The sequence below is a fragment of the Hermetia illucens genome, chromosome 4 (genome assembly GCF_905115235.1).
Source record: "Hermetia illucens chromosome 4, iHerIll2.2.curated.20191125, whole genome shotgun sequence".
Classification (NCBI taxonomy): domain Eukaryota; kingdom Metazoa; phylum Arthropoda; class Insecta; order Diptera; family Stratiomyidae; genus Hermetia; species Hermetia illucens.
The window spans coordinates 148339803-148357986 of NC_051852.1; the positions used below are offsets into that span (position 1 = coordinate 148339803).

At 44.9% G+C, this 18184-nt stretch overlaps 1 protein-coding gene across 1 annotated transcript; it reads left to right on the forward strand.

Moving 5' to 3' along the window:
• Nucleotides 1–618: 618 nt before the first annotated feature.
• LOC119654566 (seminal metalloprotease 1-like) lies at nt 619–14858 on the forward strand. The gene is made up of 3 exons (XM_038060016.1): nt 619–894; nt 14224–14333; nt 14392–14858. Exons 1-3 carry the CDS (start codon nt 651–653, stop codon nt 14824–14826), a joined length of 789 nt encoding a protein of 262 aa, XP_037915944.1. The 5' UTR covers nt 619–650; the 3' UTR covers nt 14827–14858.
• Nucleotides 14859–18184: the final 3326 nt, after the last annotated feature.

Below are 18184 nucleotides of genomic sequence, written 5' to 3' on the forward strand. Positions count from 1 at the left end.
AATGGACTTACATGATGCATCTCGGTCCCTATTGCAGCGGAAAATGGGGTGCCCTTCGGGGAGTTCCGAATTTAATATATTATCATCCAGCCAAGTTTCAGAGATGCAGATAGTGTTACGCTTCAGTGCTATGATGTTCCTTAACTTCGCTCGGTATCTTGCAGTCGAAATCCTGTCTGAAACCGATACACATGTTCAGCAGTCCAGAAACTGTCAGCATCTACCGCTGCTATACTTATCAGAATACAAAAGTGTAGTGTCGCAAGAGTGATCAGTAATCTAACGTCGATTATTTCCAGCTTTGGATCGATTCTATGCACTTCCAGGCGATTACTAACTCCACGTGATAAAGTCCGTTAGGCGGTAACTATTTGAACATTAAGTTGTTCCTTGACTTCTACATCAATAGAAATCCCAAGAAACTCATTCAAAATAAAAAGCTGTAAATCAATCTCAAATTTTGACTTATCTTTCCAAAATAGTTAGTACTTTCATTCCATTTAAATTTCTAATTAAAAGGTTGATCCCATCATAGACCTGCAATAAATGAGAAAATTGATAAGATAATGGAAAAGGCTATTTAAGCAGGGGCTGAAAAACCTTTCAACACCAGTACTTCACGCAGGTCAGCTCGTTTCACTTCCATCAACATGGAGTTCAATAGTGTTGTTTTCATACTTGCCCTATTGGGCCTGTCTCTGGCATATCCTTTAGGGTCTGTTAAAAAGTTTGAGCGCGATCCCGAGGAGATTGGTGGATACTTTGAGGGTGATATGGATTTAGATAATATGCAACGAGCAGCTATTGAAAATCCGAAAAGTCGAAATGGATTACTGGATAAAGTTTACAATTGGCCAAATAATATTGTTTATTATGAACTCAGTGATGTTTTCGGTAAGTGAGGTTGCAGTTTGGTGATATATGTGTTAAAAAAGTGAAGGGGGCAGAAAAAGTTCAGGTTTTTTTGGGGGGGGGGACGGTAGGGTAGATGGATGCATTTACGCGCAGAATGTTGGACTCCCGTTTCGGTACGTCGTCAGACTACCAACTAAACACCTCCCATCGTCAGAGAACTAGTCTGGAACTGTTTGTCACATTACTTCCCCGAACTCTCCCGCCTTGCGAAGTCTTCAAATCAGGGAATTCTTTCACCAACGGGGGTGGGGAGGAGGACGAGAACTGTCAGTTCAAGGAGCCGCCTGCCATCCCGCTCCTCCACCGTTCCAGCTCTATCTTTTAAGCAACGAAAAGGACGCGAACGAAATGAGCAACACGGCTCCACCTGTCAGTACTCCTCAGCATCTCTTGGACAACGTTGTCTGAGGAGAGATCCCCTGTATCTAAATAAAGCTGCTGACGAATCCCATCCAACCTTCCACAAGAAAAAAAGTGTGATGGACGTCGTTCACAACTCCATTGCAAAACACACAATCCGGAGATCGCATCTCTCCAATCTTGTGCAGGTAGGACTCCAACCTCCATGCCCACTTAAAATTTGGCAAAGGAAATAGTCAGTCTCACTATGCTTCCGATTCAACCACGCGCCTAAGTTGCCGATGAGCCGCGCAGTCCATCTGCCTCTAGTTTCATTTTGCCACGAGAGCTGCCACTCGTCTAGAGTGCGTTGCTGTTCTTCGCGACCGACCACTTCCATTGGCTCATTTCCTTTGCGCTTGTATATGGCTTGATGCTCTTTAGCAAGAAGGGCAACGGGGATCACTCCCGCGATCACCATCACCGCCGGTTCAGAGACAGTGCGGTACGCAGACGCCACCTTCAAAGCTCCACGTCTCTGTACTTGCGCGAGAAGCTTATATATACCTCGACCGATATACCTCCTTGCCAAGAGCGTGAGCCCATACCTCTGCGTCGTAGAGCAGGACAGACTACGTTGAACTCATCAGGAGACATCGCCTGCTAGACGTAGGACCCCCAATATTTGCCATTAATCTACTTAACGCCGAAACTCCAGCTGCAGCCTTATTCGCTACTGCTTTGATTTGCTCAAAAAAGCTTATCTTTGAGTCAAGACTCAGCCCGAGGTACTTTACCGCTGTTTACAACACGATTATCAACCCGTGGAACGATATGTAACGCAGGGTCGGAATTCTCTTTTTTTAGTCAGGATGACTGCTTCGGTTGAAGTAGGTTGAAAGATTGAAACCATGAGTAGTCATTCATTCGCTTACCTCCATCCTCCTCTGACCCTCTGGAGTTTCATAGAGCAGGGAGCGATTCCTCAGATAGCCGAACGGCATCCACTGTGGATCTCCCTGCTCTAAAACCAAATTGCCGGGGAGATAAATCAGCAGTGTCAAGCATACATAGTGGGCGGTATGAAGATGGCAACTCGGGGTCACCTTTCCCAGGGCAGGGAATAGTGCCCTTACAATGCAGTCCATCTGCTCGTCTTTGAGTGAACAGGGTTTCCGCAGAGCCCCGATTTTTTGGGTTGCCAGTTTGTAACCGAGTCTCCACGGGTCCCCATTCACCTCGTCCACCAGATACTGCCAGCAGCGAGCTTTGCTCTTGTTTATTGCGAAGTTCGGATTTAAAATCAACGATTAAGCTCCTTAATGGACCTATGCTTCCGAGTTCCTCTACTATTAAAAATGCTTTTCCTAGAAAGAAAAATCTGGCCCGGAGTTTTAGCCAGTTCGTTGTACGGGGGCCCCTGAGAAAATTTCAAAACTGAAAAAACCTCTTCTCCGGAGCTGCTAAAAATTTAACGTTGCATTTATCATCACTCCCTCATATCGGTCAGCTGAAAGATGACGATCTGTTTGCCAATGTTAGTGAACACATCATTTTTCTTACAGCGCATATTGATTCCGTTTCTTGCTCCGCGAGTTTGTCTTTACATGAATACAACCCGACATCCTCAAGATATTTTGTAACTATAGCGAATGATGCCCACTAGGATGTTTTGTTTGCTGTACATGATGTTGCTTGAGGTAGCTGCTGTCAAAAGCAACGAGTTAACTCCGATCATTCTCCATAGTGCAAAAAAAAACATTGCACAATAAGAGGATAACCTACCTAAAGGTATACTGGCCTTAAGCATGTATAAGCTTTTGAAAATTACATCATGCTGTCCCATGTTACATATAACTTCCCCTTAAGGCCATGTCCTGCTGTAAATTTCCAGTAGCTTCCGTGATTACTGTGGTTACTACTACTAACTTCCAAGTCTCTTATGACAATTTGACTACCCTTTTTTATCGTGCGAAGGTCTGGAAAGGTTCAAAACCTACTGCCGACTTTTGTCATGCAGTTATGTAAGACTCTCATCATCACCATTAACGGCGCAACGACCTATATCCGGTTTAGGCCTGCATTAATAAGGAACTCCAGACATGCCGGTTTTGCGCCGAGGTCCACCAATTTGATACCCCTAAAAGCTGCCTGGCGTCCTGACCTACCCCATCATTCCATCTCAGGCAGGGTCTGCCTCGTCTTCTTTTCTACCAGAGATATTGCCCTTACAGACTTTTCGGGCTGGATCACCCGCGTCCATATAGATTAAATGACCCGTCCACCGTAACCTATTGAGCCGGATTTTATCCACAACTAGACGGCCATGATATCGCTCATAGTTTTCATCGTTATGTAGCCTCCAGAATTGTTTATCTTCAAGTAGGGGGTCAAAGATTCTTCGGAGGATTCTTCTCTCGGACGCGGTCAAGAGCTTGCAATTTTTTTGATAAGAACCCAAGTCTCCGAGGAGTGTATGAGGACTGGCAAGGTCATTGGCTTGTACAGTAAGAGCTTTGACCTTATGGTGAGACGTTTCGAGCGAAACAGTTTTTGTAAGCTGTAAGGCTCTGTTGCCAACCATTCCCATGATGCCGATATTGTCAGTGTAGGCTAGTAGTTGGGTGGACCTCAAGAGGATCGTGCCTCTTGCATTCACCTCAGCATTACGGATCACTTTTTCTAGGGCGAGGCTAAAGAAGACGCATGACAGGGCATCTCCTTGCCTTAAACCGTTGTTGATGTCGAATGGTCTCTCATGGCTGTGTGCAGTTTTACCCTGGCTATACTAAAGTGAAAAGATGGTGCAACTGATGGTCATATTCCAACAGTTTTCCCATCGTTTGCCACGAAGACAAAATCTGATCTGTTGCTGATTTGCCTGAAGTGAAGCCTCTTTGGTATGGATCGATGATGTTCTGGGTGTATGGGGCTATCCGACCTAGTAAGATAGCGGAGAATATCTTATAGATGGTATTCAGCAACGTGATACCTCTATAATTCCTGCACTGTGTGATATCTCCCTATTTATGTATGCTAGTCGTTAGGCATTGATTCGCTCTCTCACACCTTGAGCATAAGTTGATGGACCGCATATTTAACCAATTCGGCTGTAATTCCAACAGCTCCTGGTAACTTATGGTTTTTAAGACGATGAATTGCACGGACTGTTTCTTCTATACTTAGTGATGGCAATATTTGTCCGTCGTCTTCAGTTGGCGGAACCTCCAACTCGCCGATGTTCTGGTTGTTAAGTAGCTCATCAAAGTATTCAACCCATCGCTACAATATGCCCATTCTGTAGGAAATCAGATTTCCCTCTTTGTCTCGGCAGGATGAGCATCGAGGTGGTATAAGGCTTCATCCTGCTGACTTGGTGGTGAAGCTTGCGTGCCTGGTGCGATTGCTTCTTCGAGTCCACAGACCTGTTGGTTCTACCAGGATTCCTTTCTCTGTCTACGAAATCGTTTCTCGGCTCGCCGGAGTTCGTGGTAAGTCTCTACGCGTGCCTACGTCCTTTGAGAATGCAAAATTACTGTATGCAGCATTCTTCCGTTCCTTTGTTAGCTTACATTCATCTTCAAACCAGCCGTTCCGACTCTTTTTGCGTCTGGGGCCAAGTATGTTTTGTGGCCATATTTATGATAACGCTCTTCAGGTGGTTGAAAAGATCATTTGTTGATATTTCATCTCCGAGCAAATCAGGTATAAGTTATGGGAGCCAACATATCGTCTGAATACGGGCTCCGCCCCTACTTAACTATTAAAATCCCCAAGTATGATTTTGACATCATACTTGAGAGAGGCTTCGAGGGTTCGTTCTACTGCATCTTCGAAGATATGCTTCTCTGACTCTGCAGTCTCCTCTGTAGGGACGTGAACGTTTATGAGGTTTATATTTCTAAATTTGCTTCGCAAACGTAGAGTACATAGCCGTTCACTTATGTTTTCAAAGCCGATAACAGCAGGTTTCATTTTTTGGCTAACTAAGAAACCTACTCCGAGTACATGGTTTACTGGATGGCCACTTTAATATATGGTGTAGTGACTCTTCTCCAGGAAACCGGTCCCTGTCCAATGCATCTTCTCTAACGCTGTTACATCAGTCCTATATTGAGACAGGGTCTCGGCTAGCTGCTCATCAGCTTCATATCTGTACAGGGAGTGCACGTTCCATGATAAAATGCGCAAATCGTTACTCCGTTGTCGTTGCCGGGTTCGTCGTTGTGTAATCCGTCCAGTCCGAGGCTCCTGTTGTGGCTTCGTAACAAGTTGTTTTCCGTGTAGGGTTGTCAGCCCTACCCAACCCCAGGAGGACCAGTTGGTATAATTTGTTCTGTTTTTAGGCGCGGGAGACTCGCTTCATCCTTCTCCGTCTGCAGCTTTTCGTTAAGAAAGAGCTCCCAGCGGTCACCACGTGGAGGTGGAGATAGGGTTTGGTAGTAGAGCTGTTGGTGTTGGTTCAGCAGGCATTTCCCAGGTTTGATGCTCCATCGCGGGTACCAATCCACGTTTCGCCCTGGGACCTATACTACCCTTTGGCTACCTACCCTATCTCATTGAAGTATAAAACTTCCTTGACTAAGCAGGACTCCAGTGAGAAAAATCTGGCCCGGGGTGAAAATGATGCGAGCTCTTCAAATATTCCTTCAGATTTAACTATTTCATAGGCGTATATATTTTAGACCCCTCAGAAAATTTCGAATTTGTAAAAAGCACCAACTTCTCCCATCTTCTCTAGAGCTGCTAAAAATTTAAAGTTGCGTTTATCACCACCCCCTCATATTGGTTAGCTCAAAAATTACGATGTGATTCCTAGTGCTAGTAAGCATATAATTTTTTTTACAGCGCAAACTGTTTTCCTGCTCCGCGAGTTTGTCTTTACATGAATACAACATGACCTTCTCAATATGTTTCGTAACTGTAACCAATTCTATCTTTCATCTCCACTAGGATGTTTTGCTGAAGGTTGGGTACTTGTACATGATTTTCTGCATTAACGGGCAAAATATAAAGTCCTGTTGGATACCCGTAGAGAAAATATACTCCTTGAGTCCATCATCAGTGTTGTACCCCAGCCGTATTTCCTTAAGTAGCTGCCGTCCAAAGCAACGAGGTAACTCCTATCATTCTCCATAGCCCAAAAAAAAACCATTGCATAGTAAGAGGATAACCTGCCTAAAGGTGTACTGACTTTAAGCATGCATAAGCTTCTGCAACTTACATCATGCTATGGAGATTTCCTGCATGTTCCGTGTAACTTCCCGTTAAGGCTACGTCCTGCTGTATTCAATTTCCAGTAGCTTCTGTGAGTATTGTGGGTGCTAGTATTAACTTCCAAGTCTCTTATGACAGTCCTTCTCTTTTCACTTTCCCCACAGGGCTGCTCTAAAGCATTGCGTCATGTAGCAGGATTAGCTCTAAACTGGATCTCCTTGGAATTGTTTTTGCCAAACAACACTTTTCCAACTTAGTTCCAAGCCTACGTTGTTGAGGTGTTGAAAACTTGTCTGCGATAACCTCAGACAATCCTGTTCGGTGTACAGTGAACCCAGGGCAATGGAATACAACATGCACCATATGTGTAACCAGAAGTTTGTGGTTCACCCCTCTTTTTTGCCATTCTGTAATAGATTCCCACCGTGCTTCCGCTGAAATACGCTAGAATCCACGATTGTATACGTTTTGTCGTAAAGACGCTAGTGTCCGTTCCCCAGGATGTCTATGCGAACCACTTCTGCTAATACGCATGCTGCTTCTCCTGTTGTTGTCCGATAAGCACTGTATGTCCGGAATACACTTGGCCGGTATGCCAATCCTACTTTTCTGCAATTTAATTGTTTTCCAATTGTTTGAATTGTTTCCCAGACTAAAGCTACATAGAGTAGCACGGAGTTAACTACCCTCGAAGTTAGAAGACGTCGGCTTTGCTTAGGCGGGTAGTATTCGCAAAATCGTTAAACTGATGGAAAATGCCTTAATTATTCCACAATCAATGTGTTTTTAAAGTTGACCTTTCTGTCCTCTTTCTGTCGATCATTACTCCCAAGTATTTAAGGGCTGGTGAGAGGGCGCTTCCTTGGTGAATACCAACAGAGACACGAAACGGTTTTGATACAACCGCCACACTTCGAACTTTACTTTTCGGATCATGGTAAAGCAATTGAACCCAGCGCACGAGTTCTTCTGACACCAAGTGTTGTCGTAGAGTATACCAGATGAGTTCGGCAACCCGGTTAAACGCTTTTTCTAGATCCAGAAATGCCATGTAAAGAGGGCGATGCTTCTCACCGTGTTTCTCCATGAGTAACCGCGAAGCGTGTATTGCATCAGTAGTTTCGCAGGTTTTGACAAATCCGGCTTGATTCACGGTTATTTCAAAGATTTCGTCAGTACGGTTGTCAAAAATGGTTTCAAAAATATTCATGGTATGGGACAATAACCGGACCAGACGGTCATTTGAACATTCTGCTGGACTACGTTTCTTTGTCCATATTGGAACTATAATACTTTCTTGCCAGTCTGATGGTATTCTTCCTTCCTGAATAACCCGATTAAAACATTCACTGAGCCACAGTGTTGGGTCCCAGCTATTCGCTTTCCAGAGATCAGATGCGTAGCTTAATTCGCATGACAGCAATCAGCGATCGATGTTGAGGTGCGATGATCTCATAGGGAATGGCTTTGCAATCAGTGACGGTGGTAAAATATCGGCGTCTCATGAGAATATCAGTCGATTTGCGTTTTATTGTCCCCACTATAAAATGTAGGAAGATGAGACAATCGTATTCATAAGTAAAAGGTCATGGGTGTCCGCAAAATCGATTATACGCTCGCCACCATCATTTCGCGCTCCAAACCCGTTTCCCCCATAGCATCCGCATGACCATTATCGTTGGCAATGATGATACAGTGGTCAGCAGGCAGGTGACAAGCCTTTTCATCGAAAAGTTGCCAGAAAGCATCTTTCTCGGCATCAGGTCGACCTGTCTGGGGTATATACGCGATGAAGAAGTGAATAGTCAAATCGTTTGACTTCTTTAATGGCATCATGGAAACCCTCTGAGATGGCAATGCCAAAACCATATTGAGTAGCGCTACCAAAATAAAGAAGTTTATAGCCATTTTTATCGCGTCCGTGTTCAATGTCGTAGCTTTTGGCGCCAGACCATCGGGTTTCTTGCAGAGCGTAGATATCAATCTGCCTGACGAGTTCCTCGGTTTTTCCAGTTAGGGTTGCAACATTTAGCGTGCAGACACGTATTTGTTTTGTTCGTTCGTACTAACTTACTTACAGCCTGACGCCGTCCATTCGTCAAGAACCCTTGCCTATTTCTCGACAGGACCGGGACCCGTCCTGCCGCGTCGACTGAGATGGACGCGCTAGCATTTTTCCGAGGCTGGTTACTCGATCCGATCGTCTTGTTTCTAACGATATTGGATGCATTTGGTTGGTCGGTCTGTCGCGGAACCTGTAACCAAGAGAGATCAGGTAGGACTTAGCATAGTAGAATAACTCCAACTGTACTTTATTTATCTCTTTCCCTGATCTCAGTATTTTATTGTTGTTTTACAAAGTACGTTGCTCAAACCCTCCTCCTTTACCTGGGAACTTGATTTAACCTAAGACAGGGGACCTAAGAACCTAGGAACCCTGTGGCACATCGCAAGTTTTTGGGAATATTTTTCAACCATCCTCTGAGTCGCATTAGAGTATTTTTCCCAAGAGAAATTAAACAAAAATGAATACAATGTAATTACCGCCCTGAATTTTGACTTAGACCTTGATGACTCTCTTCGATTTTGCAGAATTGAATGCATTCTTAACACCTAGGATTGCCATCGCACAGCATCTGTCTTCTTCAACTATAGCCTGAGCCAGACCAGTCACTATATTGATTGCGCCGACAGTCACCCTACGAAATCCGAATTGCTTGTCAGGAAGGTCTCCTTCCTTTTCCGCAATAGAGAGCAACATATTGTATATTACTCGTTCAAATAGTTTGGTAATGGCTTTAACCAGACATATCGGTCTATATGAGAAACTTTTTTAGCTTCCATTACTCGGGGATCTCTAGTTCCCTAAGGCATGCCGTAAAAACTTCAGCGAACATACCTGGTGCTATCTTGGTTGCCACCTTCTGGGCATTTTCAAAGAGTTTCTTTGCGGCAACCAGGAATTCTTCAACTGCCACTACAGGAACTTGAGGTTTGCATGTACTGCAGACACGTATAGTTCACAACTTCTGAGGGTTTTCCTAATATTCAATGGTCACTACCGTTCACTATATTTTGCAACAACTTAAGGCAAGTAATCATTTGCTTTTCTGTGATGATATCACCGACCTATAAGCGCCATGGACCAGAGCTCATTCGATGATTCGGCGCTGGGTAGTAGCTACAGATAAATAAATCTCTTATCCTGGCACGTATGAGTCCATCCTTTGGCTGCTTTTTCTACCACCGTTTTTGAGTAACACAATCATAATTCTCTCGAGACTCACCACAAAAAATGTATTCCTCAATAGAGTGCTCTCAAGAACTGCTATTTGTGCAGAATGTGTCTAAGAAGGGAGCATTCTGCTCTTTCTGAGTTAGTCTCACCTGCTTCCTCTTGAATAATTGCTCAGTTCGATGGTCTTCCGAGCGAAAGATAAATAGTTAAATATTCCAACAATAGCCAGGTTTCCTACTAAGAAATGTGCATCAACATTGAGTGACATTTTGTTCCATAGTTAGCTCCTTTTATGAGGGAGCTTGATTAAATCACACTTATACAGAAGTTTCTTGGTGCATCGCATTTGCTGAACAGCTTGAGACTGTCGCGCCCACAACGCTTGCAAAGCTTAAGAACAAACTACACTTTTTTGGGTTTTCATCATCATCATCAACGGCGCAACAACCGGGGTCAGGTATAGGCCTGCCTTAATAAAGAACTCCAGACATCCCGGTTTTGCGCCGAGGTCCACCAATTCGATATCCCTAAAAGCTATCTGATGTCCTGACCTACGCCATCGCTCTATCTCAGGCAGAGTCTGCCCCGTCTTCTTTTTCTACCATAGATACTGCCCTTATAGACTTTCCGGGGTGGATCATCCTCATCCATACGGATTAAGTGACCCGCCCACCGTAACCTATTGAGCCGTATTTTATCCACAACCAGACGGTCATGGTATCGCTCAAAGATTTCGTCGTTATGTAGGCTACGGAATCGTCCATCCGCATGTAAGGAGCCAAAAATTCTTCGGAGGATCTTCTCTCGAACGCGGCCAAGGGTTCGCAATTTTTCTTGCTAAGGACACACATCTCCGAGGAATACATGAGGACTGGAAAGATCATTGTCTTGTACAGTAAGAGCTTTGACCCTATGGTGAGACGTTTCGAGTGGAACAGTTTTTGTAAGCTGAAATAGGCTCGGTTGGCTGACAACAACCGTGCGCGCATATCATCATCGTAGCTGTTATCGGTTGTGATTTTCGACCCTAGATAGGAGAAATTATCAATGGTCTCAAAGTTGTATTCTCCTATCCTTATTCTTCCCGTTTGACCAGTGCGGTTTGATGTTGTTGGTTGATTCGTCTTCGGTGCTGACGTTGCCACCATATATTTTGTCTTGCCTTCATTGATGTGCAGCCCAAGATCTCACACCAATAGCCGCCTGCTCGATCTGGATGAAGGCAGTTTGTACGTTTCGGGTCGTTCTTCCCATAATGTCTTAAAGAGGATCATACCTCTTGCATTTACCTCAGCATCACGGATCACTTTCTCCAGGGCCAGGTTAAAGAGGACGCATGATAGGGCATCCCCTTGTCGTAGACCGTTGTTGATGTCGAATGGTCTTGAGACTGATCCTGCTGCTTTTATCTGGCCTCGCACATTGGTCAGGGTCTTATCAATTTCGTCGGAATACCGAATTCTCTCATGGCCGTGTACAGTTTTACCCTTGGGTTTTCGCTAGTCATTAGTAATCACGGGTATCGGAGAGTAGGCTCAAAATAATGCCTAGATGAGCGTACCTAAACGCGGGCGCATTAAAAGCTACTAAAAATCTGGTTTATACAATTTCGTTTGGTTTGTCCACTGGACACCCATTTTTCTGCTCCATTAGTCAAATTCCCGATTCACACATCATTGCCAAGATTCCTGTCGGGTTCCCATCGGAAGTGGTCCACTGAGAGGTGCTTCAATGGCTGATATCGAATTAATTTGATGTTTCTACTCTAGTTGACACTTATTGCAGTTCTAGATATTTGGGGTTGGTAGCAATTATACAAAATTTCCTTTCATTTGTATAATATGGATTTACATGCCTCCGCCGAATCTTCATACTTCAGCAGGACCTTAGAGAAAAATCAGGACCTAAAGTGAATATGGGTCTGTTCTTTCTGTGTAGAGAGCTACATTACCAATATCTAATAAATCTATTTAATCTTGTTAAAGTCTCCCCTTCGGCCCCCGAGGAAGCTCCTGGAGAGAATGACTACTGTGCATAGAGATCACTAAAAAATGGCATAATTCGCGGCTTTCATAAAAGGATACAAAACTATTGGTCATTCAAAATTTAGCCTTTATATTGGAAATATTTTTTTTTTGTGCGTACATGGAGGTGGGAAATCTTAGAAAGACACGTCCGCCGCCCGAACGGCGAAACTACAGCGGGCGCGTGTGGGATTCACACCCACTAAAAACCACCCCCCGGTCTCTCCAGCCTCAGTCCCACGGGACCACCATTGAGGTGTTACTTCGCGGGGTAGGTTTGCTCTTAGGCACTCATCCTTCTCCTATTTGCAGCTTTCCTCCTTCTTTGTTCCTTCAGCAACTCCTCCTGCATTTGGATGATTGCGGAGCCAACCGCAAGCCACTTCTCCTCGGACTCCAGCATCTCAGTAACCAAGCTCTCCGGGTTCCGCTCCTGCCCAGCACCTGGTTTAAAGTCCTTGTCTCCATCGCAAATCGTGGGCAGTGAAACATCACATGTTCTGGATCCTCCGGTATGCCAACGCATCTGGGACAGTTCGGAGAATCATCCAGCCCAAAGCGGTGCAGATACTGCCTGTAGCAACCACCGTGTCCCGTGAGGAACTGGGTAATGTGGTAGTTAGTCTCCCCATGTTTTTGCTCAAGCCACGCCCTAATGTTGGGAATGAGCCTGTGCGTCCACCGACCTTTCGTAGACTCGTCCCATCTGCGTTGCCAGAGATCAAGCGACTCTGACCTTGCCGCATTTCTACGCTGTGCATGCCCCTCCATTTGTCTTGCATTGTACAGGACACTCATTTCTTTGGCCAGAATGACCGGGATCATGCCTGCCACCACCAATACTGCCTCATCTGATGTGGTTCTAAAAGCACTGCAAACCCTCAAAGCCATCCGCCGGTAAACCGAGTTAACTTGCTTCCATCTCTGAGAGTTTGCAAGCGCCTCTGCCCACACAGGCGACGAGTAGAGCAGGATGGAGCGCACCATTCCGGCTAGCACCAACCTCCGGCAATGTTTCGGTTCACCAATATTTGGCAACATTTTTGTAAGTGCCGTGGTGGCACTGGCTGCCTTTTGGCATGCATACTCTAGGTGTTCCCTAAAACTCAATTTGGTGTCAATTATCACCCCAAGGTATTTGATAGCCGGCTTTGATACGACCGTATGTCCACCGACCTCCACTTTTACAGTGTTATTTTTCCTGCGTTTCGTTATTAAGACCGCTTCCGTTTTCACGTCCGCCAAGGTCAGCCCGGCCTTTTCTAACCAGGACTTTACCGATCTCACTGTTTCCGTTGCGTAAACCTCCACATCTTCTGGGTGTTTTGCTGCAACAACCACAGCTAGGTCATCAGCAAAGCCGACAATCGTAGTTTCCTCTGGGACGGGAAGAGCAAGCACCCCATTATACATGATATTCCACGACAGGGGACCAAGTACCGATCCCTGTGGTACCCCGGCTGTGACAATGTACTCTTTGGGGCCCTCATCCGACCCGTACCAGAGAGTCCTCTCTGAGAGGTAGTTTTCCACCAAATTCGCTAAGTATCCGGGGACACCTATGTCAGACAACGCCCCTTTAATTCTATTCCAGTTAACCGAGTTAAATACGTTTTTCACATCCAACGCCACCACGGCACAGCAGCCGCCAGAAATGAGTGCACCTTTTGCCAGGTTTACCACCATGTTAATTACGTCCACCGTAGAGTGGGCGCGTCGGAAACCAAGCTGGCGTTCCGACAAACCATTGCTAGCTTCGACGATGGGCAGGAGTCTGTTGTAGATGACTCTCTCCATCATCTTCCCCATTGTATCCAACAGGCAGATAGGACGATACGACGCTGGGTTTCCAGGTGGCTTGCCAGGCTTCGGAAGCAACACCAACTTTTGCTTTTTCCACTGGGCAGGGAATATTCCTTCTTTTAGGCACGCCTCGAAGGTATTGGCGAAAAGGTCGGGCCTAGTCTTGACTGCCAGTTTCAAAGCTCGGTTGGGGATGCCATCCAAACCTGGGGCCTTGTTGTCACCGAACCTACCACATATTTCCCGCAGCTCCTCCACAGTTACAGGCGGTATTATGCCGTCATTTAGCTGGACAAAAATTTCCCCTATTTTCGTGGTGAGGGAACAGAGTGGTAACAATCTGTTTCAGGAGGCGCGGACAGGTCACCTGGGGTGATTTCCGCAGCCTTTTCATCACCACTCTGTAAGCCTCGCCCCAAGGGTTTATGTCGGCACGGTCGCACAGCTGTTTGAAGCAGTTCTTTTTGCTCCTCCGAATGGCTTCCTTTAGGCGGCCACGCAATTGGGGGTTTTCCCCTGAGCCTCTGGCAAAGCCTCCTTGCCCGAAAACATGCGGCTCGCAAACTTGCGATTTCGTTGTTCCACCAGTAGTTGGGTTGCCTACTCGCCTTCTATTCATATTGGAAATATATGTTATCTCCAGATATAGATGTTAAAGAGTAATATTATATGAACTTTAATTTTCAGATGACGAGCACAAAAACCAAATTGTCAAAGGTCTCAATTATCTTGAGTCTGTCTCATGTCTAAGATTCTTACCAAAAACTGAGGACACAGTGGATTATGTTTCAGTCACCGTTAGTACCTCAATTTTCATCACTTCATTGAAAACCCTCATTCAACTTTAATTTCCAGGGTGAGGATGGAGGATGTTATTCAAGTGTTGGACGCCGTGGTGGAAGGCAAACCCTGAACTATCAAATCTACCCATTGGATACCGGATGTTTCCGAATTGGAACTATTGTCCACGAATTCCTCCACGCTCTTGGTTTCTATCACCAACAAAGCACATATGATCGTGATGATTTCGTAACCATTGTTGAAGAGAACATTCAAGATGGTAAACAACATAACTTCAACAAGTATCTGACTACTACCGTCACCGACTTTGGAGTACGTTATGACTACGATAGTGTAATGCACTATAGTTCGCTTGCTTTTAGTAAAAATGGTGAAATGACCATTGTCCCAAAAGATCCAAATGCAGCCATTGGGCAAAGATTGAAGTTAAGTGATGCAGATATTTTGAAGCTCAACATTAAATATAATTGTCCAAATATTGCAAAATAATTATACGATTTAAATAAATTATATTTTTTAGAGGGTTGTGTTTGTATTTGAAATAAATTATTTGAAATATAGCTGTGGTTTATACGACGATATTCCCGATTAATAGAGACTTTCAGCAACAAACTGCACAAAACCCTTGTGCCGTATCAACCTGGTTTTGTTTTGCTGAGCTACAGCACGTTCGCTTTTCTGAAGTTAAACAAGGTTAAACGGTGGGACTATGAAAGGTACCCCTTTCCCTCTTGCCTCTTGTGGTATTTTACCCCGGAAACTCTGACCGAAGCAAACGTGATTAAATGCTTACAGCAACTACAAGGTTTGCCCTCACACAGAATACTGACTACGAGACTGCACAATGTGGAACACTTTAATAAAAATGTGAATAGGAGGGGTCCTTGGCGTCCAGAAATCCACAATTTACGTGGCGTGTATTTCTTGAAATATGAAGAAAGACATAATCTGCCTTCATTAGGGTGGCAAGGATTTTGATTTCACTGTGAATTCACAGCTGAGAGATTTGCGGTAACGGTCGATGCAGCTGGATAGGCAACGTGAAATTTCGTTCTGGGGTATATCCTGCAGGAAGTTTAATAGAGCATAATTTTGCAACTGAAAAGCGCTTACTGGCGTTTACATTTTATGTACAATTTCTTTATAAATAGCTGACTGCGAAACTTAGCTTACAAGAAAGCTTAACAGCAACTGACTAGGTAAGAGAAATGGGGAACTATAGTTCCAAGCACGCAGGTCACAATACTATTTTACTATACTAAATCCATTTGGACGCTTTTCTGTTTGTACTAATCGTTCCCTTTAGCTCATAGCCAGAGAATCGTCGGATTTTTGCCTACCTGACTATTGCGGGCGAACAGTCTGGTTCCTTGGTTGAACCGGAAACTGCTAAAAACTCAGGAAATCAACCAGGTGACTTCTTTACCGGGCTTGCAAAAGTAATAGGAACGAAGACTGGTTAAATTTAAAGAACTGACCGAACCGGCTCATTAGGTGTTCGAAACGAGACTCCGTTAGAGCGTACTGTGAGGAACTGGAAGGCGGAAGAGAGACTTCAAGGCTGTGCAGAGTCCTCAAAAGGGATAAGTAGGCCAAGTTCGACTCTCTTAGAAAACCCGACGGTACTTTCACGAGCTCCAGACTGGATTCAGTACAGACCCTCCTGGAAGTACACCACCCGGGGGAACTGGTGAGAGAAGTGGCAGAGGGAGACTTGACAGTTCTTGCAATCCCTTCAAGACGCAAGTGCTGCAAGGAGAACTGGGACACTACGAAAGCGGTTGTTACCCATAAAAAGGTGAGAGCTGTCATATTGTCCTTTGAACATTTCAAACCACCCGGCACGGATGGCATCTATCTGGCTATGCTAAAGGAGGGTATGGAGCACTTAAAGCGACCTCTAAGAAATATTTTCGAGGATGTCTTGCTCTCGGCCTTCATCATCATCATCAACGGCGCAACAACCGGTATCAGGTCTAGGCCTACCTTAATAAGAAACTCCAGACATCGCGGTTTTGCGTCGAGCTCCCCCAATTTGATATCCCTAAAAGCTGTCTGGCGTCCTGACCTACGCAATCGCTCTATCTCAGGAGGGGTCTGCCTCTTCTTCTTTCTCTACCATAGATATTGTCCTTATAGACTTTCCGGACGGGATCATCCTCATTCATACGGATTATGTGACCCGCCCACCGTAACCTATTGAGTCGGACCTTATCCATAATCCGACGGCCATGGTATCGCTCATTGATTTTGTCGTTATGTAGGCTACGGAATCATCCATCCTCATGTAGGGGCCAAAAATTCTTCGGAGGATTCTTCTCTCGAACGCTCCAGGAGTTCGCAACTTTTCTTGCTAAGAACCCAAGTCTCCGAGAAATACGTAAGGACTGGCAAGATTATTGTCTTGTACAGTAAGAGCTTTGACCCTATGGTGAGACGTTTCGAGCGAAACAGTTTTTATAAGTTGAAATAGGCTCTGTTGGCAGCCAACAACCCTGCATGGATTTCATCATCATAGCTGTTATCGGTTGTGATTTTCGACCCTAGATAGAAGAAATTATCAGCTGTCTCAAAGTTGTAGTATCCTATCTTTATTGTTCTCGTCTAACCAGTGCCTATTCTGTCGAAGATCAGATTTCCCTCTTTGTCTCGGCAGGATGAGCATCGAGGTGTATAAGGCTTCATCGTGTTCACTTGTTGGTAAAACTTCCGCGCCTGATGCGGTTGCTCAGATCACCATGACTTCATTCTTGCTGAAAGGTTTGGAGAGACCGGTGGAGCGTCACATCCATGGAAACGCACTTAGGTCACACCCAATTAGTGAAAACCAACATGCTTACCAGCGTGGAAAGTCCTGTGAGTCTGCTCTTTATTCTTTGGTCACAAAGATAGACGATGCAACTTTGAATGGTGAGTACACGACGGGGGTGTTTGTGGACATTGAAGGGGTTTTTGACTGTGCGCCTTTTCAAAAACTTTGTGATGCCGCCAGAGAGCATGGTGTTGATGCTGCTTTAATTAAGTGGATCCATGCTATGCTAACGCAGAGATTGCTGTGCGCTGAGGTGGGCGTCGATCGCTATCTGGCTGCAGAAACAACGAAGGGCTGCTTTCGCCACTTCTGTGGAGTATGCTGATCGACTCACTACTATGCGACCTGCAAAATTTGCCAATAAACGCTCAAGCTTATGCTGATGACGTGGCTGTGCTTGCTGTTGATCGGGTATAGGTATAGGTGCCATTGATTTGATAGACAGTTGGTGCCTCAGACACGGTCTGTCAGTTAATCCAAATAAAACCACAATGGTATTTTTGACAATATTGAGAAAACTGTATGGACTTTGCCTCCTTGAGATGATGGGTACTACCTATCAACTCTCCGAAGAAATGAAATATCTGGGAGTCACTCTAGATAAAAAACTTCTTTGGAACAAACATGTAGAGGTAGAGATGAAACGAGCTCTCACAGCTTATGGGTTGTGCAGACGGACCTTTACCTCGACATGGAGACTCAGGTCTCATGTGGTAATGTAGATATACATATGGCTCATAGACTAATTCGATTAGATCTATGGAGAAACAACGAATGTGGGGGCCATAGAGCATTGGAAGAATTACTGGGAGGATTGAATCCAGTTCTTACAATGCCTTCCGATTCTCGTGTGCCCATACATCTGTTTGGTAGAAGATATGATGTTACCCTGAAGCGTAGAGAGAGCTGGGAAATCCCAGAAGAATACGTGGCGAAATATACGCGATACCAGTCTGGAAGTCTGTCTTCAGGGTAAACTTGCTATTCTCAGGGCCGGGGTTCAGAGATATATCCTACAAGCGCGACAAAAGTAAC